Below are 27,104 nucleotides of genomic sequence, written 5' to 3' on the forward strand. Positions count from 1 at the left end.
ATCTGCTGTAAGTAACAAGGAACACAATCAACTTTCCAGACTGAATTCATCATGATAGCAAAATTTCAGGACAGTTAAACACAATACAAGTCTTGTGTAGCCATTTTTTATTAAAAGGAGGGGGGGAAATACAAAATAATTTTTAAACATTTGTTGGTTATGGTCCCCCAACTCAGTATACTCGTAAACAAAGCCACAGTTTACTGTTTCGCCAGTACAGTGCTAATTTTATTACAGCCAAATGCATCATCCACAAGGAGAATAATGGATTTTGTTCCTTCACTGTGTCCTGTCCCTTGTATTCTTGTTTGGAAATAGAGCAAGTCTAAGCAACTCAGCCCCAGACTCAGAACTTTCTAGTAATAAGGTAACTACTTAAATAACAATCAGTTGGGTCAGCAGTGACTCATAAACTGTATTTAGTACCCAGTGTAGATTATCAATAGATTATGCATGTTGAACAGGTCAAGTTTAGGGAAGTTATGCAGATAGCCAGAAATGCAAGTACTCAGAATATGTGAAATGAGCTTTTGATAGCCCTTTAAGAAAAAGTTCAGTGAACTGAAGTATGTGTAAGCACATGTGGTATGATTGCCTATTAAGAACCCTGTTATTTATAAAGCACATAAAATTTAAAGCACCAACAGAACTTGGCTAGTATCATTTATAGCAGTGGCAGATACTACTTTACTTTCACCCTGAGAAATTCCTCCCAAAAATATTTTGGGTTGTCGTTGTCATCTGCCTGTCAAGACAAGAATATTTTGGGAAAGGTGCTTAAAAATCCACATGAATGCAGTTCAACAGAAATTTGAAAAAGTTCCTTGAATTAATGGTGCACCAGTTCACACAGGAGTAAGTGGTATTTTCTTCCTCCTTCAAGAAATCTTAATCACTTCCACAGAATCTCCTCCTTTTGTTGTTTTAATGAGGCACAGCATCTCAAGCTGCTAAATGTGCTGTATACAGCTGACAGTTTAAGCATAACATTATTTAAATGAAATAAAATAGCTATCTTATTTTTGAAAGCATCCTAGTTGGTCCAACAAATTCAACACTGTTTCCTTCATGAAGCTGATCAGAGAAATGTGCTTGAGCTATTTTTCGGCCCAAACAGAAATTAAGACGGCATAGTTAATCATGATCACAGTTGCAAATTTAACATCAGCAGCAAATCAGTTGTTATATTCAAAGCACTAACATCAAACAGAATATCTAAGTCGTGGAAGTCAAAGAAAGGAAATCCAAGTTTATGCATACAAGGGTTCAGCTGTGAAACAAGCAGATTTTGACACTCATGTGACTATGAAGAAGGCTGCCTAAGTGAGTGAATATACCTATTCACAATGGCCAACAACAGGCAGGTTAGGCAACTTTGACTGGCTGCTTCTTGTGTAGGCAGTGACGTCAAGCTAGTTCTGAGTCTGTGCCTGCTGAATGGCTTTAAGAAAGCCACCTAGAAAACTCCTTGACCAAGCTTTGACAATTTTTGTTTGGGTGTCCTGATCCAAAGACTAACAGACACACTATGGCAAAATAAAAGTTACAAACAAACAATGCCTCTAGTAGTAGAGAAGGCAGCTTTGGTAGCACTTAGGAAGACTAAGAAAAAACCTGAGGGAAAGAGGATTGGTTCCTTGTATCTTGCTGACCTGAGTGACTTAAGGGTTAAGAGACATCCCACAGAAAGGTGACACACAGCCCCTGCTCTATAGCCCCATACTGACCATTTATACCTTGGGTTTTTTTAAGGACCTGTGTTGCTATCCACTAAACTTGCCACTGAAAAGGTCTTTTTGCCTTCCTCTGAATGTGACTTGCATCTTTCGGCTTGTGCTCTATTGGGAGATAAATAGCATTTTTATTTTGGCTTCCATGGCTTAAATTAAGATTTACACATTATAGTTTATTCTTAATATCGCGCAGCGACACTTTCCATTAGGAACTCCTTCAGCAATGAAAGTGGTTTTTTTATCCAAAAGGTGCTTTTCGTTTTTGCTATGTGCAAGAAAAGCAGCACCTAAATCCAGTGCTTTGCTCTCCAGGAATTCTTTTTTCAGAAAGTGGCTTGGCCAAGAAGAGAGGAAGCAGCACAGTGTCTGCATTTAACCAAGCCTTCGGTCTCGTTTAAGAGCGGCAGCCACTTTCCAGGCAGTGATACACTGGGAGAGCAGGATCTCTTCTGGGAATGTATCCTCTAGTTCTTCTGGTATGTTGCTCCCTTTCGTTTCGAGGTATGAAATAAGTGTGTCCTTAAGGCTGGGAAAGAGAGAGTGAAAAAGAGGGAGTGAGTACAAGTATAATCAGCTATTCTGCAGTGTATGGGACAAAAAGAGTTACATTCAGGTGATGAAGAAAATATGCAAAGTTTGGGCTTGACAGGCTCTTACCTCCACTTGGGCTTGAACCCTTCCTGAGCTTTGGGATGTTTGAGCTTCAGGATGATCATTTCATGCAACTCTTGGAGGAAGGACTCCAGCCCAGCCTGCATAAGGAAGGCATTGAGGAGTTTTGTGTTCTCTGGAGTGAGCTCCTCTTTATAGGATTCGCTGACCTCTGCGAAGGGATCCTGGGAAGAAACACACAACAGCATCGTTAGGGGAAGAAGGGAGAACAAGAGCACAGAACATCAAGTTATCTCATCCTCCCCACCCCTTTCAGATTCCTACCTTTTTCAGATGCAGCAGCTGTTCAGATTTATGGCTTGAAAGGAGCTGCCACAGTGCAATAATGTGCTTTAGGTGACATCGGCTCAGCACCTGTAAGAAACACACAAATGTTTGACCGTTTTTAAGTTTACTATAATTCAGAACTAGGTATACAACAGCTATGAAGATGAGGTGGACATAGCTAAACATTCCTTTAGAAGAAATGCAAATACCGTATTCTTCGTCCTATAGGACGCACTTTTCCCCTCCAAAAATGAAGGGGAAATGTGTGTGCGTCCTATGGGGCAAATGCAGGCTTCAGGAAGCTATCCGCAAGCCTTGCAAGCCCGGCGGGAGGTCCCGCGGGCTCGCAAGTCTTGCGGGCAGCAGCCTGCAGCCCACAAGCTGGGGGGACAGCGGGGAGGCGCAGCGCTGTCACCCCGCTATTCCCCAACCTGGTCTGGAGGCTGGGGGGGGGGAGAAGCAAGCTTGCTTCTCCCCATTGCCAGCCCCACAAGCTCAGGGGACAGCGGGGCAAGCCGCTGCCCCATGGAGGCTAGAGAGGCTGTCCCTGAAGGCAGAAGAGGGAGACGGAGCGCTCCATCTCCCTCTTCTAGCTTGGGGATGGCGCAAACCTGGGGGGGAAAGAAATTTTTTTCCTTGATTTCCCCCCCAAACTAGGTGCATCCTATGGGCTGGTGCGTCCTATAAGGCGAAAAATACGGTATATTTTTAAAGTTGTTTTTCATTAATAATGTTTAGTAGAAGGTGGTTGTTTTACTGACGATTTGTAATTATTTTGCATGATTTATGTTGCAATTGTGATGTTCTATATTATTATTTAGGGGACGCAGGTGGCGCTGTGGGTTAAAGCCTCAGCGCCTAGGACTTGCCGATCGAAAGGTTGGCGGTTCGAATCCCTGCGGCGGGGTGTGCTCCCGCTGCTCGGTCCCAGCGCCTGCCAACCTAGCAGTTCGAAAGCACCTCCGGGTGCAAGTAGATAAATAGGGACCGATTACCAGCGGGAAGGTAAACGGCGTTTCCGTGTGCGGCTCTGGCTCGCCAGAGCAGCGATGTCACGCTGGCCACGTGACCCGGAAGTGTCTGCGGTCAGCACTGGCTCCCGGCCTATAGAGTGAGATGAGCGCACAACCCTAGAGTCTGGCAAGACTGGCCCATATGGGCAGGGGTACCTTTACCTTTACCTTTATATTATTATTTATCTATGTAAGCCGCTTCATCACTGGTGTGAGTGAAAAGCAGCAAAGAAATAAAATAAATGAAATGAATATATACATTCTGTTACACGTATATTCTCTAGAGACAATAAATTTGCAACCAGCAACATCTTTTTTCTTTAAAAATAGCTTTAAGTTTCTGTTTTCATTGAAACTCATCCTAAAGTGCCCAAGAGTTTATTGTTATTCAGCTCGTGTGTATCCATAACTGGCTTTTATCTGTATCAAGTTAAACAGAAACCAGCATCCACTTCTGTGACATTTCAACACCCCTTGAAGCAGCAGAATGTCTTGGACCACTAGGGTGCTAGGACTTACTTTTTGCCCTGTGCTTTCCAGGCACAGGCCTGAGCTTTAAAGCTCTGTATCTGAATGCTCTCTTTCTCACCCCGGAGCTTTCCCCCACAAAAACCTGCTCTTTAAAGCTGAAGCGCAACTAATGGCAATTCTGCTGCAATTCAGAGCAGTTGGAGCTTTAATGCAAGGACCATGCCTGGAAAGCGTGGCGTGTGGATAAATCATTAGGCTGTGTGGTAGTTTTAGGTTCTTGCAAAAAACGGTTTGACTGAAAACTTGCAATAGCAAAAAGATGTTCTTTTTAAAAGTCAGAAACAGCCAAAATAAAGGGACTTAAATCATAAGCTGGAAGACAACAGTTGCATTGTGCTTTCTCCAATGGACAGTATAATTGTGGGGATGGTCCCCCATTCCATCTCAAAAGGTCAAGAGGAAGGCCAAAGGTGAATGGAACTTGGACCTCTGGAAAAAAATGGGTGGAGAGAGCACCTCCTTTAGCTTGGGGCATGTAAGACAGTCATCACGTTCAGCCTAGTCTACTTTCCTCTTTTCCCCTGCACTCACCTTCATCACGTGGTCACTTATCTGATGGCCCATTTGCAGGATATTTTCAACATACTTAGACAAAGTCATATCTGGGTCTCCTCCAGCCACAGCTAGGAATCCTAAGGTTATTTCGGTGACAGACAGAGCTTCACAGATGTCACTGTAGGATAGCAGCTCCCCACTGATCATGCCAATTGTGGAATTTGGCAGAGAGCTCTGTAATTCAAGGGAATGAAAGCCAGTCAACACCCATCATTCAGCACAGATTGTTGCAAACACTGCAGTCAGTCTTGCACTCCTTTTCTCTGCAATGATTCTTCCAAGTTATAGAAGCTGTTTGCCAGGCCCTGACTTGGACAGCAAACTGGGCACACACCTACAAGGAAGTGTCCCAATGAATTCCAAAGGGCTACCAATGTACTTGCTGCCTTGTGGGACATCTTGGGAGGCTAAGGAGTAAACCCTACACAAATCCGCAGTGGAGTCCTTAAGATGGTTGGATGGCATCTTATACACTCTCCTTCCGACAATACCAGCAACCAATCTGGTGCCCAATGAACCACATCAGCAAGGCCAAGAGTGGGGTCTTGGTCTCTGGGCAATACACAGAGTTGTTTGACCTCCATACACACTACCCAGGCTTGCACCTGGAGAGGGTCACTTCAGTGCTACTAACACAGCAAAAACAATGCAGTTACGAGTTACTGGTCTCTACAGCCACAGCAGGCGCTGTGATTCTCCAGTGGTTTAACTTCACCCCTGCAATGCACTCCATTATCTCTCGAGACAGAAGGATGCCAACAAAAACCAAGCAAGCACAGAATCAGGAACTGTGCAGCAAGAAGCTAATCCTAATTATAACAAAACTTAACTGAAATGCAATCAGCCACTTTTTGTATTTCTTTCTCTCCCATCTATGAAGCTCACCTGGCTCAGCTTGGTTCTGATATCATTGAAGAGATGCTCATAATTTTGGTCATGCCTGTATACCAGAGTGGGTATGCCCTGGTGAGAAAGAGAGAAAATATGCCAGTGAGCAACCCTTTGCAATAATGCTCTCTAACCTGACAAATGGATCTCACAAGGCACCAGGAAAGCTATGTGGCAACATTAAGCTTCTATGATACATACTGTCAGTGTGATTAAAGGCTTTCCCTGTAGGAATCTGCTAGTGATTTGCTGCTCAATTTTTTCCAGTTCCAGTTCCTGGAGGGCTTCCCCTCCTTTCTCCACGCTGTATTGGCAGTTGGATAGGATCAGTGGGATCAAGTCCCTCTCCACCTCGTAAGTGATCACATGTAGATCCGTCACTTCGGCAGGGCTGACGGAGTATCTGTTGAGATGGGGAGGGAGAACACAAGAGAATGAGAAATCTTGCTCTACTGCTGATATGGCACCAGATAAGGCTATCTGTCACCCTGCAGAAAGTAGTGGGGATTCTAGCAGATACACACGCAGACATACCTTTCGGCATCTGTTGTATATTTTTCTACGGCGTAGACAAAGTCATTGTGTAGGCCAATGAGATAACTGGCCAAGGCAGTGGAACAGAGGCCTAGACCATGTCGGCGAGGCAGAAGGATCTCAAAGTCACTATTCAGAGTGAGGTCAGAAGCACAATAATCTTTGGGGAGTTTAATTTCACCTGCATTTGGACCAGAAAACATTAGTGAGTGACCAGGTTTCTAATTATCTCTTGTTCATTACCAAGAAGCTAGAAGAAGAGAAGTTTGGACTTGATATCCCGCCTTTCAATCCCCTTAAGGAGTCTCAAAGCGGCCAACAATCTCCTTTCCCTTCATCCCCCACAACAAATACTCTGAGGTGAGTGAGGCTGAGAGACTTCAGAGAAGTGTGACTAGCCCAAGGTCACCCAGCAGCTGCATGTGGAGGAGCGGGGAATCGAACCCGGTTCACCAGATTATGAGTCCACCACTCTTAACCACTACACCACACTGGCTCATTTTAAGTATGCCTCAGCACCTCGACTCCCACATTCTTGTTCTGTCTTAGAAAGTGGTGAACTAAGCAAACCTGTTGGAAAGCAGGGCAAAGATCACCTTCAGCATGTTCACAAGGAATGACTCCAAACAGTTAAGCAAAGAGAAATGCACACTCCATAAAATGAAAATGCCATTCAAGGGGTGTCCACTAATATGGCCATTACAGAGCCCTGACTGAAGATGTTTCGTGCCTGAAGTGCTGGAAAACCAACTGGTAAAGACATCAGAATCAGCCATCAGCATTGATTAGCATTAATGAAGGATCAGAATCTCCACCCAGAATTACATGAGTATTTCTCAAGCTCTCTCCCTCCACACACACTTTTTGAACTTGCCAGCTATGGTGGGGAAATTTGCAACTTAAATGCAGTTTCCTCTCCCTTTGATTGAAGAAAACTGCTCCATTAGATGATCAAGCCTATTAGAGATTCCACTAAGCCTTCCATGTACAATCCTGAGCTGCCCAAGCCGATCCTTTTGGTTCAGATCAGTCTAAGTCACTCCACTCCTAGTTAGATTGACCTCCACCTCCTTCCCCCAGTGTTCCCTCCCTTAGTTCCATATCCATTGTTTTTATATATTGCATATTTAGGTCTCCAAGAGAGGCACATAATACATAAACTACCCATCACCATTAAGACTAGCTCCATGCCATAAGGAGTTCAAGGAGATCTAGAAGGGATCAACCTGCCCTCAATTGCCTATTACTTCCATCTTCCTGGGTTGATGACAAAGCAGCTGTTAATATAAATCCAGGGTGTCTGACTTCCAAGCACTCATAATGGATAGACCCAATGATTGCTACCACCCCTGCGTCCAAAGGCCAGAGAAACACGATCCATCCCTCTTTCCCTTCTATTGTTCTGGAATAGGTAATGCCTTCAGCTTGGTACCTCTCTTTTTAGTTCTCACATAACACTGGGTCCCTCCTATCTATTGCCACTTAAATATAATCTCAAAGTTGCCAATCCAACCCATTCTTGTAATAAACTGCACAGTCCTATGCTCTAAACTCAAATGTCCTATGTTATGTTCTACTAGTTCACCCTGTCCTATATTAAGGGTGGGTGGGGGAGTACTGTAAAAGGAGAGACTGCTACATGGAACAACCTTTTTAGACTCTTTTCAGGATACAAGACTAGAGAGTGTTTCTTCCAGCATTAAAGACCCAAGTTACCATTAGATGGCACCAGGTGACCTCGCAATCTTACTATTTTTCTAGAGTAATGGTGTAAACTCGCCACTCACCACTGGTTTCCAAGGAAGATCTCAGTTTGTTCCAAACAGTCAGAAATATCTTCACTCTGTTTGTCATAAGGCACCTCTTGCCTTCTGGAGAATGCAAGAAACAAACAGCATGTGACATATGCAAGATTGCAAAGTTCTGCATGTCTTTCTAAGGGAGTTATTGCCCAAGTAAGTTTTGGTTCAGGAAGTTAGAATGCAAGGGCAGCCTAGCTGAAGCAGACCAAAGGTCTGCCTAAACCAGTACCCATAGCTGCCAGCCACATGTTTCTGTGAAGCCCCAGGCATGGCACAAAGTCAACACCCTTTCCTGATGTTTATATCTAGTTTTTGGTTTCAGGCAACCCCGTGTCACTAAGATGCCTAATTTTCAGGTAGACCTATCCTCTATGAATGTCATCGTTCAAAGCCATCTAAGCTAGTGTCCACCATTGTACGTTGTTGCACTGAATCCCCAAATTAATTGTGATGAAATACTGCTACAAATATAAGCAAGTTCCATCTCCTGGTCAAATGCTAGCTTCCCACTGCTAAAATGGATCATGATCCAGGTTGTGTTAAACTCTTCTGGATCCCAGTGATTTCAATGGCAGAAATTTAAGCATGGCCCTAATGTTTCCACTGAAATCAGAGGGACTTCAAAATGCTTAATTTTAGTTGGATCATGTCCATTATGTCTACAAAAACAATGGCTGTGTTTTCCTGAAGGATGCATTGCCACAATGAGGTGACCATTTTAACCAGGAAGTCAATCGACTTTCTCCTCTTTTTTGCTCTGTGCAAGGTCACAAAACAGGGATGACTTATATAAATGTGAAGCTTGGTGTTAATCACACGCCTTAATGCTCTGCTAACTTAATATGGAAGAGTCTACCTGCGGAAATGTTGAGAAAATCTTCAATCTTTCGGTATTCCAGCTCTGACACGTTCTGGAACCTTTTCACCAAGTATTTCTGCAGGGCCAGAATTTCTGGCAAAAACTTTACCAGTCTCAATTCAGCTTCCTAAAATGAAGCAGAGTAGTGCTAATGAGATAAGAGGAGTTGAAAGACTACAAAAGCATGAGTGGCTTTCCCCTTAGGAGGCAATTGCTTCACCTGGCCCAGACAGTGGTATCACTGCCACTTACCAGGAGAGCCAGGAGTGAAATTGCAGTGAGTTTGGGCCCGTGTAGGTGCACTAGTAAGAGCACCACATTGCCTCTGCTGGTGCTGCTGCTGCACAGCCCCCCACCCCGTTGTTGTCACCTCACAGTGATGCTGCTTCCAGGAAGCAACTGTAGCTCTGCCTCACCGGGTGAGCCACTCCCATGTAGAAGAATCAGCACTGGTGATTGTAAATAAGCAGAAATTAACATACACACAGAACTCTTCAAATCTAGCAAGTCCGTAGAACATGGTTTCCCACAGGTATAACTTCATTGTAAAGCAAACTGAGTAAGAGGCTACCAGAATTAGAAATAAGCAGGACCCCTGCACAATCTCTCTCCTGGTTTCAGCTTTACACAATTTTATGCATCCCCTCTGGCTTTTTGCCTACTTCACTTTGCCCCTTATTTTTCTTCAGCTGCAAAAAATATATTCTCAATTCTAGTAATATTTCCACCAGGAAAGGGTATAAATGAAGCATTTACTTTTAAGTCATTCTGGGCAGAGATCTGCTTGGTGCAAGTAGACCTTGCTCTGTGCAAAGCTCCTCTCATTACATAAGACTTCACACAATATTTTTAACACAAAATAAACTGAACATCAATCTAACACATCTCCTTTTGCTATAAATGAGTACTAAAAGTAGTCACGAAACTTTTCTTCAGCTTCTTGGTGAAGCCTAAGTCTAAGCACTTCTACTGCTTTGCCAGAGGCAAATAGATGCTAAAACTGGTTGTATATCGGGGTGGGGTGTAATGTTGTGTCCATTTCCCCCCACCCTGCAATGAAAGCTGGGAACCCCCAAGTGTTCATCCATCCAAAGGAAGAAAAGATACTGTGACCCAGTTTATCCCCCCACCCCATAGATGGTAAGGCAAGTGGTATCCAGGTGCAGAAAAGGGTTAAACAGCTAGGTGTTGGATCAAGAAAAAAACTTCTAATAGTAGAATTTGCCCCTTGTCCTTACGTTCCTCTCAATCTCAGTTCCAGAAACATGCATAATAGTTCCCTTAATCCAGTTCTGACAGCACTCAATACCTTTGGATGGTAAAGTAGATTTGGGTCTCTGATAGTCATTACCTCACAGATACCAGCACAAAGTTACCATATGCTATGACTGTGATTTTAATATTTCAAAGCACCTGCCTGGTTTGATGCTTACTGATGTACTTCAGCTTTTGACAAGTAGCTGACAGGAGACTTCTGCTCATAAGAACAAAGTCATAACATTCATAAAACGAAGGAAAAGAGAAAGGAAGATGAAGGGCATATATTGGGGTTTCCCCTTTATTAATTATGAAGAGCAGCGTACACTTGGGTCCCTTGCATCGCAGTTCCTGACTCATGTATTCCCGTAATAGGGCCACTGGCAAAAATCTGGGCATGCTCACCTTTTGCAAAAACTTCCATAAGATGGGCAGTGTGTCCTTGCCACCTTTCTGCTGGACAACGTGCCCCAGGTACTCAATGGAGATCCTCTTCTTGCAGCTCCACATCCTGGAACAGTGTACAGGGCTGTTGGTCAGTGTGATCAGGAAGGCTGTAGGGTCCCCATATACAACTTTCACTACTGGGTTCGAAGAGATTCTCTCATCTTCACTGATTCGTCGATTCAACTCCAGAAGTGTTTTATCCAGAACCTGCATGGGGGAAATGAGGGAGTGAGGGTTATAACCATTAAGATGCAGCTTCTCTCCACACACACACACACACACACACACACACACACACACACTCACACTTTAAGGCAGGCCTGGGAAGTGGGGTTTAATGCTGATCTAGGAATTGGTGTGATTCTAACTGCATCTTGAATAATTGAATCTGGTAGTTCATCTGAGGGTTCTCAAAAGGTGAAATGCTCACTTCCTTAGAGCTATTATGAATATTGCAGGTGTGGGGTATCAAGGAGAGTAACTTCTGAAAGAGAAGTCTTTCATTTTTCTCATTAGTAAATGTTGTTTCAAATGTACTCCTATCAATATAAATAAAAAGCTAGCTTCTAGAGTCCTGAAGTAGCATCACAGCAAGAAACTGAACCCAGAGTGCAGCTTTGCAGAGGACAACTTCCTCAGTCCCTAGGAACTCACAAACAATTTTATGCAGTAATCTGGACAAGAACTGGTCCTCATGTCGGACACTAAGAATGGATGGGGCTAAACCTGCCCTTGCCAATGTCTTCCCTGAGTGCACACCATTATTTTATCCACTAGCCTTGGAAGGAATTACTGGGCACGTTAGATTTCAAAAATAGGATTGTCATGCTTACTTTCTCTTCTGCACCACAAGAAGAATGGGGAGGTCAATATAGCATCTGCTAGAAACCCCACTGCTTCCTGCTGCTGACAGGTGGCCTTATCTGTTGCTAAATCAGCAGTAGAGAAAGATTTCTCATTCTTGTGCTTTCCCTCCCCTGCTCAACAGATACTGTGTCAGCCCTGCAGAACTGACAGACCTACCTGCATACACATCGCTGCACAAACAGGTACAAATACATGCACAATGTTCCACTGTAATCAGGATAATAATGTATGTTGTATCGGCTGCTAATGAAATATGTATAATCCACAGGGCTAGTCTGTGTATTGTCAGGAAATACAAGTTTTTGAGTGTGTTTTCTGTTACCTCCAGTTCAGGAAGAATGATGCGTGCAACAATTCCCTCCCAGTTGTTTCTTTGCTCTTTTTTGGAGAGTTGACCATCATAACGCACTGGCCCTGCAAAAGGACATTTATTGTATGTAACACCTTCTTATTATCTCTGCTTCCTTGCATGCAGTTCAATTTGGCATAGGTCAGCTATGGAAAGTGGCAGTAGCAGTAACAATTAATAGTTCTCTGTCCCTGCTTTTGTTAAAGGGCTGGAGATTATTGATAGCAATTCCCAGTTTCTTCTGCCTGTATTAGCCTCTAAAAGGAGGAAACCTGGTTCCTTCCCCTGACTACCAAGACAGGTCATATAAGCTACACATCCTCCCACTGTCTAGCCTGGTTTGCACAAAATACTAAGGCTGTGGTTTGTTTAACAAACCATGATGTAACAAAGAGTTGCCCTACAGATGAACAAACCAACCATAGCTTATTTTGCCAAAGTTTGTTTTCCTGTTGTTCCTGCTTTATGCCCTAGTAGTTGGTGAGTTCCTGGAATGGGATGGTCAAACAAACGATGACTGAGGGAGGGTGTCAGGCTCTAACATAATGCTAAGCCTTGTTTAACAAACCAAGACTTGTAAGTCAACAACAAACCATGGCTTCAGATCATAGATTGTTGCTAGTAAACAAACCATGGTTTAGCTGCTGAACAGGGTTCACACATGACACTAAGCTGGGGGCCAGACTTGGCTCATAAGGCAATTTCCTCCAAACCACACCCACCTGCCCTACATCTGGCATCATAATGTGCTCTCAGGTGTGGGACACATAGAGACCCAGCTGCCTGTGCAGAATATGGAAACTTATAGTGTGCTCCCAATTGCACATTGGCAAAGGAAGGCACATTGCCTATCCGCTGATGAGTGGTAGAACCAAAGCCTGCTGGATCAGCAGTGCATGAGTGTTTCTCACAGGAGAATTCACACGAAGAACTGATGTCTTCAAAAAGCAAGCTTTGGCTATACAACCCATCAGCTGACGGACCAGACAGCCAAAGTCTCAGAAGCTTTAAAGTACTATGCAGGAGTCTTGGCAAGTTTGCCAACCACCCTGCACAGAGCTTTGAAGTCTCAACTTTGGGACTTCAAAGTGCCCAATCACCTGATTTCATCATGACGTTTGTGACATCGGATTATTGACTGGTGTCCAGCTGCCAAATTTGGCTGGTGAGGTTAGGTCTGATAAGTATCTGGACTGTGGAGCCGAGGAAATTCCCTAACCATGGCTTAGTATTATGTGAGAACCATGGCATTAAGGGTGTAACAGCTCTAAAACATCAGAATGTGTCAGTTTGGTGTAGCTTCTATATATGTTCCATGGTGATGCACAGGCCTATTCTGTGTATAGACATTAAGTGACTCACACAAAGTTACAAAAGGAGCCAAGCCCATTCAATGCAGGCAGCATTCTTGAATATAAATGAAGGCTGCACTACAGTGTATATTCTAAAAACAAGATACTCTGTGTGCATTCTTCATTTTATCAGTACTATGATTCAGTAATGCAAAGCCCAATAAAAGAACTTGCCCAGAACCACCAGTAATGCAAACAGGACTATTTTGAAAAGTGGAGACTTAAATAATGAAAGCAATGAGACTATGAAATCAGGTTAAGAGCAGACATGCCACTCACAAGAAAAAAGTTACTTATTTTTAGAAATAGGTACAATACAGCTCTTCTTGAGAACTCTGCCACAGCTGCCTCAGTCAACTTTGAAATATATCATCACAGTCAATGCTGTGAATTTATGCCTGCTTTACTAGAAATGTAAGCAACCACATTTTGCAAGCTGCTCTCCTTACATTGGCCTGTCTGTTGGTGAGGCTCCTTGAGAAGGCTACAAAGAATGAGATGGACAACGTTGGTGGTTTCATCAGCACTCTTCCCAAGAGTCTTCTTCAGTTGCTCCAAGTCCTTAAGAATATGCTGCATGAGAAAGTTCACTGGATCTTCAACTGGTGGTTTTATGATCTGTAGCAGGGACTTCAAGAACAAAATGCAAGGTTCAGAGCAATCAATATGCAGTTCTATTGCAAGGCATGCAGACTAACAGTCAGTCATTTATTTATTTCATAAAATTTATATGCTGCTTGATTAGTGAAAAATGTCAAAGTGTTTAAAAAAAGAATAAAACAGGAAGATTATTAGTAAAAACAATCAAAACATTTCTAAAAATTAAAAACCAGCAATACGTTTCGGGGGTTTTTAAACTCACCATTCTAAATACCTGAGAAGGCTTGACTAAACAAAAATATTTTTAGGAGGTGCTGGAAAGAGTATAGTGAAGGCGTCTGTGTGATGTCAATGCCACCTGATGCCAAATTGTTGGACAACTGTGATAAATTATTTCATCCCTGAGGAAGCCAGAGGTCTATTGTAATGAACTGTCTACCACAAGTGTCCACTATAGTATGAGAAACCGAGTACAGTGGTACCTCGGTTTAAGAACAGCCCTGTTTACGAACTATTTGATTTACGAACTCTGCAAAACCGGAAGTAGTGTCCTGGTTTGCAAACTTTACCTCGGTAAATGTAACAAATGCATTTCTGCATGAATCGTTAACAACCACATATTTTTTTTAAAAAAAAAAAAACCAGTGGGGCACTTTGCCTCAAGTGGAAACACATCCCAGGCCAGTCCCTTTTTTAAAAAATTGAGCTCCGTTTCAGATATGCATTCCTTAGTTTCCACATAGCAATGCTTTTCAGACAGAATTGTGTGGTTCCTAGTTTTACTTGAAAATACCTGGCGATCTTTTGTGGCTCCCAAAAGCAGCGACAAATGAGTGAGCAAGCGAATCAGAATCAGGACAGCTGGAGACATCTCCCTCTCAGATGCAACCTCAGCCTCTCTTTTTTCAGGTTTTCCAAGCACATGGCCGGTTTGTGACCTGTCTTGAATACTCCTGTATAGAATAATATATACAGGGTGTGCACACTTGCTACAAAACAGTACTTTTCCGCGCTTAAAAATTCTATGATTCCCAGACATCCAGACAGTAATTATCATCACATTAAACAAGAGATACAAACATATTACATACGTAGTATATAAAATATTAAAATACCATTATTTGCTGTTATATATGTTTCCACTTAAAATACCCCCTTGACTTGTATACACTGCTTTAATTATTTGTTTTTAATGCCGTTGTTGTATTTTTAGTGAACTGTTTATCCTGTACATTGCCTTGACATGCCTTATATAAAGAGATATAGAAATACTTCTAATAAATAAATAAAAATGGGGGTGGTGGCTCAAAGAAATTAGGAAAGCCATAGTACGATCCTGGCTTCTTTCTTGTTTGTTAATGCCTGTTCTATACATGCCTACTCAGAAGTAAGTCCAACTGAGAATTACTCTCAGATAATTGTGAGCAGCGGAAGCCACAGTTCTCCACTTTGGGCATAAAATAGGGAGTGCTAGCTCAATACAAGCCCAGATATTTGGGTCAAAAGTGGAACATGATAGGAAGAGGGGAAAGGATAGGGGAGGGGACAGCCACAACTTCCTAAATAGAAGTTTTTGAAGCCTTTGTTGTTCTTCTGAACATGGCCATTGAAATAGGTGAACTGATAATCACTGCAGTATTCTAGGAATGTAAATTAGTTTTTTCTACCTCTAAAGTTGTTATAACTTGATGGGGCAGAGCCCTGTTCTAGAATAAATTCACCTTAAATAGCTGCAAATATCCCACCTCCCAATCTTTAGTGAACACTCTAAAAAAATGCCACTCCACATTCCAAAAAGCTAACATAAAAACATACCGTGCTTCTTTAAAGTCTTTCACTGGTATGTGGTTGTCGCCTCCTATTACAACACCACAATCAACACACAAACCACGCTGCATGGGACGGCCACACTGAAAGGAGAGAGGGATGGAATATTAGAAGCAGAAAACTGAAGTAATTCTGCTTGGTAAAGCTTAGGCTAAGGTTCAACTATTTTTCAAAATGTTAAGCAATTGCAAAACTAAACTAAACTAAACAAACACACACACAAACAAAGAAACAAACAAAAGCCACACACATAGCAAAGTTCTGATTTAGTTTGCTTTACAAGGCATTCCTTGAAAACATGACAGAATGTTGAAGGAGAATGAAGTGCTACACAAACTGTAGCACAGACTGCTTTTAAAGAAATAAACCAGAATACACACACAATCTGTGAAAGCTCTTACCTCTCCAATAGTGCAGGGATGGCCATTTGGACATGCTGATTTGGAAAAAAAAGAAAGGATTTTGTCAGGTCTGCCTCTAGCTCACAGAGGACCAACGCCCGGTGGATATAATATACAAAGTCTTTATTGAAGTTTAGTTTCCATTTCAAAGCTCTGGGCGCGCAGACCCACGTCTCGACGCTAGACCGGCTAAGTCCCCTCTGACTCACTGCTCCTCCCACACCAGTTTAAGATCCTAGCCCGGCTCCACCTCCTACGCTGTTCTTTCCTTCGCTGGGTCCTTCTGCCCTCTGGGGTTTCCTCCTTCCTGGACTCCTCTGACGCTGACCCCCCTTGGTCTTCCCCTTCCTTCCGGCGGGCTTTAGGACCTGGCTCCCTACCCGGGCTCCCTGCTGTGCCGCTCGCCTGTACATTTGAACTTGGCGCGCGCGCCCAGCCGGTAACCTTCCTCCTGACCGTTTCCCCTCTTCCTGATGTGGGCGTGACCAAACCTGACTCCTCTCCTCCCGCTGGTGGTGAGAGCACTGGTCCCGATTCCTGGGACTCCCCCTCCCCACTGCGCTCTGGTGGGGAAGCTGGTCCTGATTTCCAACTGCTGCTCAGGGACTCCCCGCTGGCCCCTTCCTCCTGGGGCTTCCCCCCTGGAACCCCCCTCGCTCTGGCCATCGGCGCTCCCTTCTGTGAGTCCTCCGATTCGCTGGAGAGGCTTGTGGAATAACTCTTTCCACTGTCACTGCCTGCGCCCCCCTCGGACTCCTCCTCCTCACTCTCCATTTGCTCCCCCTCCTGTGTCTCTCCTTCTGAACCCCTGACAGATTTATTTACTTATTCATTCATTTGTCCTTTACCTGCAGGTCACAGGGCAGTTCACAATATAAAATCACAAAATACATATCAAAATAAAAACAAAAACAACCCAATAACCCCCCCTTTTTAAAAGAGCATCGGATGTCAATCAACCAAAGGCCTGTCTAAAGTGGAAAGTTTTTGGCAGGCGCCTAAAGGTGTATAATGATGGTGCCAGGCGAACCTCCTTGGGGAGAGAAAGAAGTGTGCATGCACACGAAAGCTCATACCAATAACAAACTTAGTTGGTCTCTAAGGTGCTACTGGAAGGAATTTTTTTATTCTCTTCAAGCTAAGTTACTGGGCAGTAAAGTGGCAAATGCAATAAAATGTAAACTAGTGCAAAGTGATGCATGATGGGGCAAATATGAACAAATTCCTGCTGATTCTGACAACAGAATCTGATCTCAAAACACCTCTGGATGCTTTCAGAAACAAACAGGATACAGTGGTGCCTCGCAAGACGAAAAGAATCTGTTCCGCGAGTTTCTTCGTCTAGCGGTTCTTTCGTCTTGCGAAGCAAACCCATTGATGGCTTAGCGGATTCACGCTATTAGCGGCTTAGCGGATAAGCAGCTTAGAAAAAGGGGGGGGAACCCGCAGGAACTCGCAAGACATTTTCGTCTTGCGAAGCAAGCTCATAGGAAATTTGTTTTGCGAAGCGCTCCAAAACGGAAAACCCTTTTGTCTAGCGAGTTTTCCGTCTTGCGAGGCATTCATCTTGCGGGGCACCACTGTATTTCTATCAATCTGCTACTTGTTCCCATGGTACACATCAAAATAATTTGGATTTTAGGTCTGCTTATTTCACTTACATTACATTACAAGTACATTTAAAGTTATTTTTGATAACTACTTTACATTTCTGAGAAGTTAACACTACTATCAAGATTCTTTTTAAAAACTCCACACTGGGTGGGTGGTATTCAACAAGCTCATTCTGTCAGCACAATGACTATGGGCTGTTCTGGGGTTCCCTCAACCCCCTGAAGCTGTTCTGAAGAGGTCACAGGGTGCATGGGGAGGAAAGATGGGGGGGAAATCTGCTGCGGAAGTGGAAATCCTTGCACTAAAAGAATGAGTGAATTGGGTACCACGCACTGACACTTAACCATATGTCTTTGTGCCTAAATGGATAGATACGACACAGTAATTTGACAGGAGAGTAATATATGGAAGCAATCCCCATCATACCCTGGATTATTTCCCCTGTTTTCGGGGGACAAGATACCACTGGGAAAAAATAGCTCTCTAGACTGCTCCCAAGCTTGAGCATGGTACTTACTATACCATCGAAGTCCTGCTGCTGCTTCCCATCTCACAGCCTGAGCCAGTAAGTCTTCTGGCATTGTTGGCAGAAAAGCACCCTGGAAGGGGAGAAGGAGAATATCAAAGTGGAACTAGAATAATATGCAGTGTCCTCCTGCTCATGTATTAAGATCTTCAGTTGAAGTCTTTTGCCATGTGTGTTATGCTTGCATGCAGGAGAGGACTGTTTCTGTGTGATGGCAGACAGACAGGAAATGCAAGTAAAACAGTAATGAGTGCAGGAACTGATGGGAATTGCAAAGGGAAACGGAACATTCACTTCTTTACCTGCATGGTATGAGGTGAGAATGCCAGATTCCTTAGAGGTTCAAGGATTCGATTCTGGCCAGACAGCAAGACAGCAGCAGTGTGAATTGCCATTTCAATCACTACCCTCTTGTGGCTGGAATCTTGGGGGCTCAATGCCAGTGAGGGGGGTTGGTTATCCATCAGAGATTCTGCAAATCTCTCCAGCTCTGGAGAAGGAAGAACGTTGGAGCTCTGGATGAACTCCTTGATAACATCACGTTGCTGAAATAAGAAGGAAATTATTTTTCAAAAAGTAAGGTGAGATTTGTCAACTAGACTCACTTCAATCTTCATATGAACTATGGCCAACTAAGATGATCAACTGTTTGGAAGATGATTAATAATGTATATAGGCCAATGCCTTTCAATGGATTTTTAAATGAAAGTTGGGGGAAACGACCACCTTTGCTCAGTTCTATAATTGATACCCTAAATCTTCCTCTCTCCTAAGGAAGCAGCACTTGGGCACAAGGCAACATGCAAACTGGCACCAAGACAAAGGCATTTACCTCCTGCTTCGGATGAAGACTCTGTTCCTTGCATCCATACAGAGATGTGAACTCTCTGAAGACAGCCAAGAGAAAATGAACAGCCTGGACAGACTTGGAGACATTGCATGCCTGAAAAAGAAGGCACAAGTTACAAGGCTGGGATTGGGGGTGGGGCAGGGTGGAGAAGAGGGCAAGAAACGAGAGATTATCAATAGTTAAGCTTCCATCTTTGGCTATTAGTAGTCATGGATATTGCTACAGAAAACACGCCCACACGAAATGGTACCAGGTCACAAAGATTTCATCTAGCACATCAGTCCAAATATATCTCTAGATGTGTCCAAAAAGGACACTAAAGGCACAACTTTTGTAAAAGTTTCCCTAGTAACCAGTAAGATTCCATCACCTATGGCAAGGGTATTTCAATTGGGATTTCTTTATTTGCCAAATTTCTCCTGTAGGTAGCAGACCCACCCAGATCTGGATGAGAACATATGAAGGACACTACAAAATGGCACAGTAAAGGAAGTCCATCACTTATTAGCACAGTCAGTGTTTCTAATGCAACACGTAGCGCTCTGAAATTCAGCCCCGATACTCCAGCCAATGCAAGAATGGCTTGTCATTTGATAAGCACAAGAAGTAAACAGTAGAACTCAGGTGAATATTTGGGCTTTGGACAACTTAAAGACATCAATAGTAAGCAAGAAAACCTTGTTAATAGAGCTGAGATATACAAAGGAAGGAGAGAAGAAAAAATCATCAGGAATATATGAAATCAAAAGAAATGGCTTTACCTTCAGGGCTGCTGAAATACCATCTGCCTGGCATTCTATTATTGCTTTTCCCAAAGCATCACGAACCACTCTGTAGTTTTTGCCGCATACCAGGAACCGATCCATCTGACTGTGCTGATGACTCTGAGGCCACAAAATACCAAGTCCCATTTTTAAAAAGTGTGAATATGAAAGCACATTCTAAACAATGTGCTGTAACTGCAGAATCTGCCCAACAAATCTGCAGTTGAATTTCAAACTTCAGAAGGGTAATAGATGCCTGCCCAATCATTCTAAGTTATCACGAAGCTCTCTAGCCAAAACAATATATTTTGTTTATTAATATTACATATATTTGGTACTTTTTTTACAAAAAAATACAAGTGACTTACAAGATAAAAAAAACTGATTAAAACAATTAAAACCAGAAAATTTAAAACCATGTATAGCACAATATACCTAAAATGCTCACTGAATAAAATTAGTCCTACCTATCTCATGAAAAGATGAGCACCATCATAGAAACCAGCTTAGTTACCAAAGGCCTGAGTGAATAAATCTTAGCTTGGAGGGTGAAATCTCAATGTAAGCAAAACAAATTCCTTTTATTTTTGCAAATTCCTTCTTAAGAGCCATTCCATTTGGCCCTTGTGTACCAAGCCATAGCTCAGAAATAAACATCTCAAATTTATTAACAATAGAGACAGATATGTATTACCTGTTGCTGTTGAATTACTTCCAATGGAAATACCCAGAGATACCGTTGTTCACTGGAAAGCCTCTGTGTGAACTCCATTCCATACTGACTAGTAAGCTTTCGGACAAGGTAAACTCTATACCAGTCATTTTTAGTCTGACAGCAGAAGCACTTCACTTTCTGCAGGTAGAGTTGCTTCTCTGTTTCTTCACTACCATCTACACACAGAGAGAAAGAAAACAAGGCCTTATTCCCTATGCCGTGCTATAGAAAGGTCACAATTTTAAAAGTGTATGACAGATAAAAATCATCTAGCACCAGGAACTCCTTCACATGCCATTTCTTTGCTACATTTGCATTCCTGTTTGGTTACCATAATCCCACTTGCCTGAAACGCCATGAAGCTCAAAGAGCAGCTCTGCAGCCCTGTCCATGCACAGCTGGATGTGGGCCACACCCTGCAAATACTCGATGGTGGCTTCTTGACGGGTTTCACTGCTGTTCCTGCTCCACTGTAAGTAGTTTTCCAGGAAACGCCCATCCTCTCTTAGCCGGTTTGCTTTGCTTTCCTCAGAGGAGGCTCCTGATTTCTCACACATAGAATCCTTAAAAATGAAACCATGTTTCCTGGTTACAACTAAGTTTCCATACCATACAGTTTAAGCTGTTTAAACTTCTTGCATTTGTAGTTTGCACCTTTGCGGACATGCAAGCACACACACACCATTTTGTACATGGAATGCCACCGAGCCGACAGGTATGCCAGCTTGCAAAGCTTTTTCTGCTTCCTGGTGGTGCTTTAGAAATAAATAATCCAATCTGGAAACATTTTGGTCACCAGTTACAATGCAATCCTAACCATGTCTACTCAAAAGTACTACTGAATTCAATGGGGTTTACTCCTAGGTAAGGGGTTAGGACTGCAGTCTTAGTCCAGGCAAATGCTCCGCGGGCATGTTCAATACTCAGGTAAAAGCAAACAAGTAGGGGCTGTGGCAATAGGAAGCCGAACAACTATGAGGCTTGCTTATCAAGAAGCAAGTCACACAGTTCCAAATGTTTCAAGAATGACTCATGATCGTCATGATGGCTTTTCACTCACTGCTTTTCAAAACAATATCAGGGGGTGAAATTGCTACCATCTCCAATAATCAAAACACACAGTGCTATATTGTTGTTGTTGTTGTTGTTGTTTAGTCGTGTCCGACTCTTCGTGACCCCATGGACCAGAGCACGCCAGGCACTCCTGTCTTCCACTGCCTCCCGCATTTTGGTCAAACTCATGCCGGTACCTTCAAGAACACTGTCCAACCATCTCATCATCTATCGTCCCCTTCTCCTTGTGCCCTCAATCTTTCCCAAGTGCTAGTTAAGTTTGGACTTGGGTTTGATATCCCGCTTTATCACTACCCGAAGGAGTCTCAAAGCGGCTAACATTCTCCTTTCCCTTCCTCCCCCACAACAAACACTCTGTGAGGTGAGTGGGGCTGAGAGACTTCAAGGAAGTGTGACTGGCCCAAGGTCACCCAGCAGCTGCATGTGGAGGAGTGGAGACACGAACCTGGTTCACCAGATTATGAGTCTACTGCTCTTAACCACTACACCACACTAGCTCATTTCAATTTTGAAATTTTTGAATTTGATGCTAATGCAAAAGCTGTGCCATGCTTTGTCGAGTAAGGAAAGGTATTTCCCTACTACCTGATCCATCAGCTGACAGCTTGGTAAATATATAAACAAAATGTGGTGTGTAAGCTTAGATGATGAGGAAATCCTGTTTGCGCCACTGAAGTCAACTTCAAATGACTAAATCTAATTGCAAGCACATTCTGATCTAGTCTATTTCCTTCCAGTACACATGTGCAGCAGGCAATGATTGCTCTATACTATCTCTTCCATGTCTCTGAAAAGTTAAGATTCTGGAATGACCTAAGATTCTACCACTGGGCCAGGTCACCCCTGCAAAGTAAACAAGGAAACTGGAAAGTATACTTACTTCAAGGCAGTTGACAAATAGCACGTACACTTTTGTTTTATCATCTTTGTCTAGGATGCCGCTTGATTCTACTTCTGATAAATAATTTTGTACATGGACTTTCACATCGTTGAAGCTATAGAAACAGAGAAAACTCTCCTTACTCAAAATGAAAGATTTCCACTGTCAGAAGTATGCATTTCAGTTGTACAACAGAGCCGAGGTGAGAGCCAGCAAGAGTTTCTGAAAAGCAATAGCTGAACCCAGGAAAGAACCACAAGGACTTCAATTTAACGAAAACATGCATCAGTGGGATAAACGCTGAAGAAGAAGCAGGGTAGTTGAAAGTCCCAATTGAAAGTCCTTACCTGTATTTTAGAAGCAACTTTAGCACGACGGAACGAATTACAGGAGTTTTATCTACCACATCATTAAAAGGGGACAGAGATTTTGTATGCACCCTGGGGTTTCCTAAAGAAGTAATAAAACACTGCATAAAGACATGGAAAAGTCTATTTATTCAAGACAAGACAGCTGATAAAAGATCTTGTGCACGTACCTCTCAAAGGCTTTGTATGGAAAAACAGGAGTTTCAGTAGCATCTGGATCACAGCTTTTTCTGGGGGTTCATTGTCTTTGAAGCACATAGTAGAAACCAGGTCTATGAAAAAACTGTTGCAAAACTTACGGAACTGGGTGTTTTTTTCTATGCAAATACTGTGAAGAAAATGCACAAGCCATTACATATCTGGTCAACTCCGCAACTTGCACCACAAAACACATGTGTAAATGCTAAGAAGTGCATAGCTAGTGGGTTATATTAAGTCCTCAGAAATTAAGGCCAGTGTCTCTAAATCATTACCAGTATTATAGATTGTTAATCAGAAGAAGGCATTACCTGAGCTCCTTGGATACTTCAATAGAATATTTTTCTGGTAGTTCAACCAGGCAAAGCGGACAGGACATCTGTCCTGCCACCAGCCACTGTTTGATACAACTGTGGCAATATACGTGATCACAAGGTAGGTTGACTGGGTCCTTAGGATCTCCCATACATATTGGACACGGTCTTAAGCCATACCTGTGAATTCAAGAGCCACAGTTAATGTGATCATATATTTAATTGTAGAGCCCACTGCTGAAGTCAGGGATGCTCAAACTTTATACCCTTCCCCTTTCAGGGTCCATTTGAGAGAACTGAAAATTACTGAGCCCTGCCTGTCCCCACAATCACAAAATGCTAGCGTAGGGGCTGCAAGTCATAAAAAGGTGAAATTTGGTGTAATCACTTGTCAATTGCTGACAAAATTTTCTGCCAATACAGTGAAACCTTGGTTTTCGAACAGCTTAGTTGCCGAACTTTTCGGCCCCAAATGTCGAAAACCCAGAAGTGAGTGTTCCAGTTTTCGAATGATTTTCGGAAGCCGAATGTCCGTCACGGCTTCCAATTGAGTGCAAGAAGTTCCTACAGCCAGTTGAAAGTCGCGCCTTGGTTGTCAAACAGTTCCAGGAGTCAAACGGACTCCCAGAACAGATTAAGTTTGACAACCAAGGTACCACTGTATCTAACTCCACTTTGGAAATCACTAGACTCTTCATCACCGCAATTTTTTTCTTGCAGGGAGTTCCATAGTTTAGTTTTAATCAATAAGTATAGACATTGGTTCTGGAGGTGTTATGAGTCAGTCATCCCATTTTAGGCAAAATCTGCTCACCCAGAGATGCCAAACAAATAAGGCCTTTAATTTAATTTTCCCCCTCTCAAACTCCCACAGCTCTCAAAAGATTTCAGTTCACCTCATGTCATTTTTTTATCTTTCTCCTTTCACATTTAACTTATATCCCACTGCTTCCCAACAAGCTGCCTTTCCCCCAGCCCTCCTCACACACTCATCCCAAAAGCTTTACTTGCAAAATGCTGAACTGATTTCATCCTTGCAGTCACACAGCACTTTCATCACTGCAGTGAATGTGTTAAGAGTTTTGATGTTGGAATTCCACTGGAAACACTGAAAAGAATAAAAACAATGTGAATGGGAAGAGGCCCTCAAATGTAGGCAAACAATGCAGTAACCACAGGAGTCTGCACATTTATCACTATGGTAACTGCAATAGCAGGACATGCATTTGTTCTAACTGGGTTTAACAAGCTAGCCAAATAAGCTACTCCAACTGACTTTATTACATTATTTTTACTACAGCAATGATACATGTCTTTGCAGAAGGGCCAAGTTCAATAAGACTTAAGATGTGGACACACTATACCTTTAAAGAGGTTTTGAAACACACTTCCCCTAAAAGAATTCTGGACACTGAAAGGAGAGCCATAGATAATCTCAGAAACAACCCAGACATCATAATTAAAGAAGCGGACAAAGGTGGAGCTGTCGTCATCATGAACAAAACTGACTACATCCAGGAGGCTCACAGACAACTTTCCAATACCGCCTTTTACATAAAATTGGATTCAGACCCCACACAAGAATACAAAAAAGAACTGAACAAGATTGTTAAGGAGCTACCCCCACACATCCAAGAACAGATCCTCACTAACACACCAACAGAACCTCGACCAGGAACTTTCTATCTTCTACCTAAAATACACAAACCAGGAAATCCAGGACGCCCCATCATTTCAGGTATTGGCACTATTACAGTGGGTGTCTCCGGTTATATGGACTCTGTTCTGAAACCATATGCCATCAGTGCTCCCAGCTATGTACGTGACACCACAGATTTTCTGAGGAAAATACAATCTTTAAATAATCTTCCCAACAATACTATACTAGCTACTATGGATGTGGAATCCCTGTATACCAATATCCCACACAACGATGGTTTACAAGCTATAAGGAACACCATTTCAGATAAAACCACAGCGGACTTTGCCACCAAACTCTGCCAATTTGTCCTTACCCACAACAACTTCAAATTCGGTGATGACCTGTTCCTTCAGATCAGCGGCACAGCAATGGGCACCCGCATGGCCCCACAGTACGCCAACATCTTCATGGCAGATTTAGAACAACGTTTCCTAAACTCTTACCCACTCAAACCTCTCTTATACCTGCGATACATTGACGATATTTTTATCATCTGGACACATGGTCAACAGACCCTGAACACCTTCCACCAGAAATTCAATGATTTTCACCCCACAATCAACCTAACAATGAATCAATCTATGCAAGAAATACATTTTCTGGACACTACTATAAAAATACAGGATGGGCACATAGACACCACCTTATACCGTAAACCAACTGACCGACAAACATATCTACATGCCTCTAGCTACCATCCCAAACATACCAAACAGTCCATTGTATATAGCCAGGCACTACGTTACAGCCGCATCTGTTCCAATTCTACTGACAGAGACTCTCACCTAAGAGATCTACAGCAAACCTTTTTAGAACTAAAATACCCAACAGATGAAGTTAGACAACAGATCAACAGAGCCAGACTGATACCCAGAGAGAACTTGCTGCAAGACAGACCCAAAAAAGAAAATAACAGAACACCTCTAGTCATCACATACAGCTCCCAAGTTAAAACAGTACAACGCATCATCAGAGATCTACAACCTCTCCTGGACAATGACAGTTCTCTTTCTCAAGCTCTGGGAGGAAGACCTTTCATTGCCTACAGACAGCCACCCAGTCTTAAACAACTCCTAACCCACAATAATACTACAACCAGACCTAACACAGACACTGGCACCAGAGCCTGTAATAAACCCAGATGCCAACTTTGCTGCCACATACACCCGGACAACACCATTACTGGCCCCAACAACATCACACATACCATTTCGGGACTATTTAATTGCTCATCGTCTAACATTGTGTATGCCATAAAATGCCAACAGTGTCCTTCAGCTCTCTATATTGGACAAACAGGCCAGACCTTACGCCAAAGAATAAACGGACATAAATCGGACATCAGGAATCACAAGACAGAGAAACCAGTAGGAGAACACTTCAATCTCCCAGGACATTCTATACAAGATCTCAAAGTAGCTGTTTTACTACAAAGGAATTTCAGAAATAGACTGGAAAGAGAAGCTGCTGAATTACAACTTATCACCAAACTTAAAACAATGGAAAAACCTGGCCTGAACAAAGACCTAGGATTCTTATCTCATTATACATGACAAAGCCATTTTTCACCTTTTCACCCCTTGCTTCCTCCTGTAAGACCTATTGCAGTTGTTAAGAGTCGTCAACAGGCTCATCACAGCTATCTGCCAATCACCCATTCCTACCACCCTTCTGAGTAATACCCCTCCCCACCTTCTCACTATATAGAAAGGTCTGGAAACTTCTGTTTCAGTGTATCTGAAGAAGTGTGCATGCACACGAAAGCTCATACCAAGAACTGACTTAGTTGGTCTTTAAGGTGCTACTGGAAGGAATTTTTTTGTTTTGACTATGGCAGACCAACACGGCTACCTATCTGTATCTGGACACTGCAGTCTACCACTCACAGGGTTACAGTTCCCATAAACCTTTAACAAACCACAGTACCTAGAATTCTTTGATGGAAAGAATGCATTTCTACTGTGCTTTACAAGTATTATGTGTACACAACCCCTCCCCAGCTATAGAATGTCCTCCCGTGAGGCCTGCCTAGCATCGACATTTAACAGATTAAAACCTATCTCTTTTTAGGCATTTGAGGCACTATGCTTATTGCTGTTTCTGTCTTACAAATTGGAAGTGCCATTCTACCTATGAACAGAAAAG

At 42.8% G+C, this 27,104-nt stretch overlaps 1 protein-coding gene across 1 annotated transcript in view; it reads right to left on the minus strand.

The window, feature by feature from the left end:
- Nucleotides 1–90: 90 nt before the first annotated feature.
- The window catches only part of LOC309335093 (E3 ubiquitin-protein ligase RNF213-like), a 90,762-nt gene continuing 63,748 nt past the window's right edge, over nucleotides 91–27,104 (minus strand). The window contains exons 43-68 of the mRNA XM_081850037.1: nucleotides 24,265–24,365; nucleotides 23,255–23,437; nucleotides 22,916–23,073; nucleotides 22,725–22,827; nucleotides 22,378–22,492; nucleotides 20,770–20,986; nucleotides 20,403–20,599; nucleotides 19,706–19,828; nucleotides 18,927–19,037; nucleotides 18,397–18,639; nucleotides 18,086–18,167; nucleotides 15,955–15,989; nucleotides 15,542–15,636; nucleotides 14,520–14,679; nucleotides 13,576–13,756; nucleotides 11,748–11,839; nucleotides 10,517–10,765; nucleotides 8,852–8,981; nucleotides 7,981–8,064; nucleotides 6,194–6,374; nucleotides 5,861–6,062; nucleotides 5,657–5,734; nucleotides 4,748–4,945; nucleotides 2,670–2,759; nucleotides 2,391–2,569; nucleotides 91–2,259 (exon numbers count right to left, since the gene is read on the minus strand). Coding sequence (XP_081706163.1) covers nucleotides 2,106–2,259; nucleotides 2,391–2,569; nucleotides 2,670–2,759; nucleotides 4,748–4,945; nucleotides 5,657–5,734; nucleotides 5,861–6,062; nucleotides 6,194–6,374; nucleotides 7,981–8,064; nucleotides 8,852–8,981; nucleotides 10,517–10,765; nucleotides 11,748–11,839; nucleotides 13,576–13,756; nucleotides 14,520–14,679; nucleotides 15,542–15,636; nucleotides 15,955–15,989; nucleotides 18,086–18,167; nucleotides 18,397–18,639; nucleotides 18,927–19,037; nucleotides 19,706–19,828; nucleotides 20,403–20,599; nucleotides 20,770–20,986; nucleotides 22,378–22,492; nucleotides 22,725–22,827; nucleotides 22,916–23,073; nucleotides 23,255–23,437; nucleotides 24,265–24,365 — 3,741 coding nt within the window. The 3' untranslated portion in view covers nucleotides 91–2,105. The remainder of the gene's footprint in view (nucleotides 2,260–2,390; nucleotides 2,570–2,669; nucleotides 2,760–4,747; nucleotides 4,946–5,656; nucleotides 5,735–5,860; nucleotides 6,063–6,193; nucleotides 6,375–7,980; nucleotides 8,065–8,851; nucleotides 8,982–10,516; nucleotides 10,766–11,747; nucleotides 11,840–13,575; nucleotides 13,757–14,519; nucleotides 14,680–15,541; nucleotides 15,637–15,954; nucleotides 15,990–18,085; nucleotides 18,168–18,396; nucleotides 18,640–18,926; nucleotides 19,038–19,705; nucleotides 19,829–20,402; nucleotides 20,600–20,769; nucleotides 20,987–22,377; nucleotides 22,493–22,724; nucleotides 22,828–22,915; nucleotides 23,074–23,254; nucleotides 23,438–24,264; nucleotides 24,366–27,104) is intronic.

Source organism: Podarcis erhardii (genome assembly GCF_964252035.2).
Source record: "Podarcis erhardii genome assembly, chromosome: 2".
Classification (NCBI taxonomy): Eukaryota; Metazoa; Chordata; class Lepidosauria; order Squamata; family Lacertidae; genus Podarcis; species Podarcis erhardii.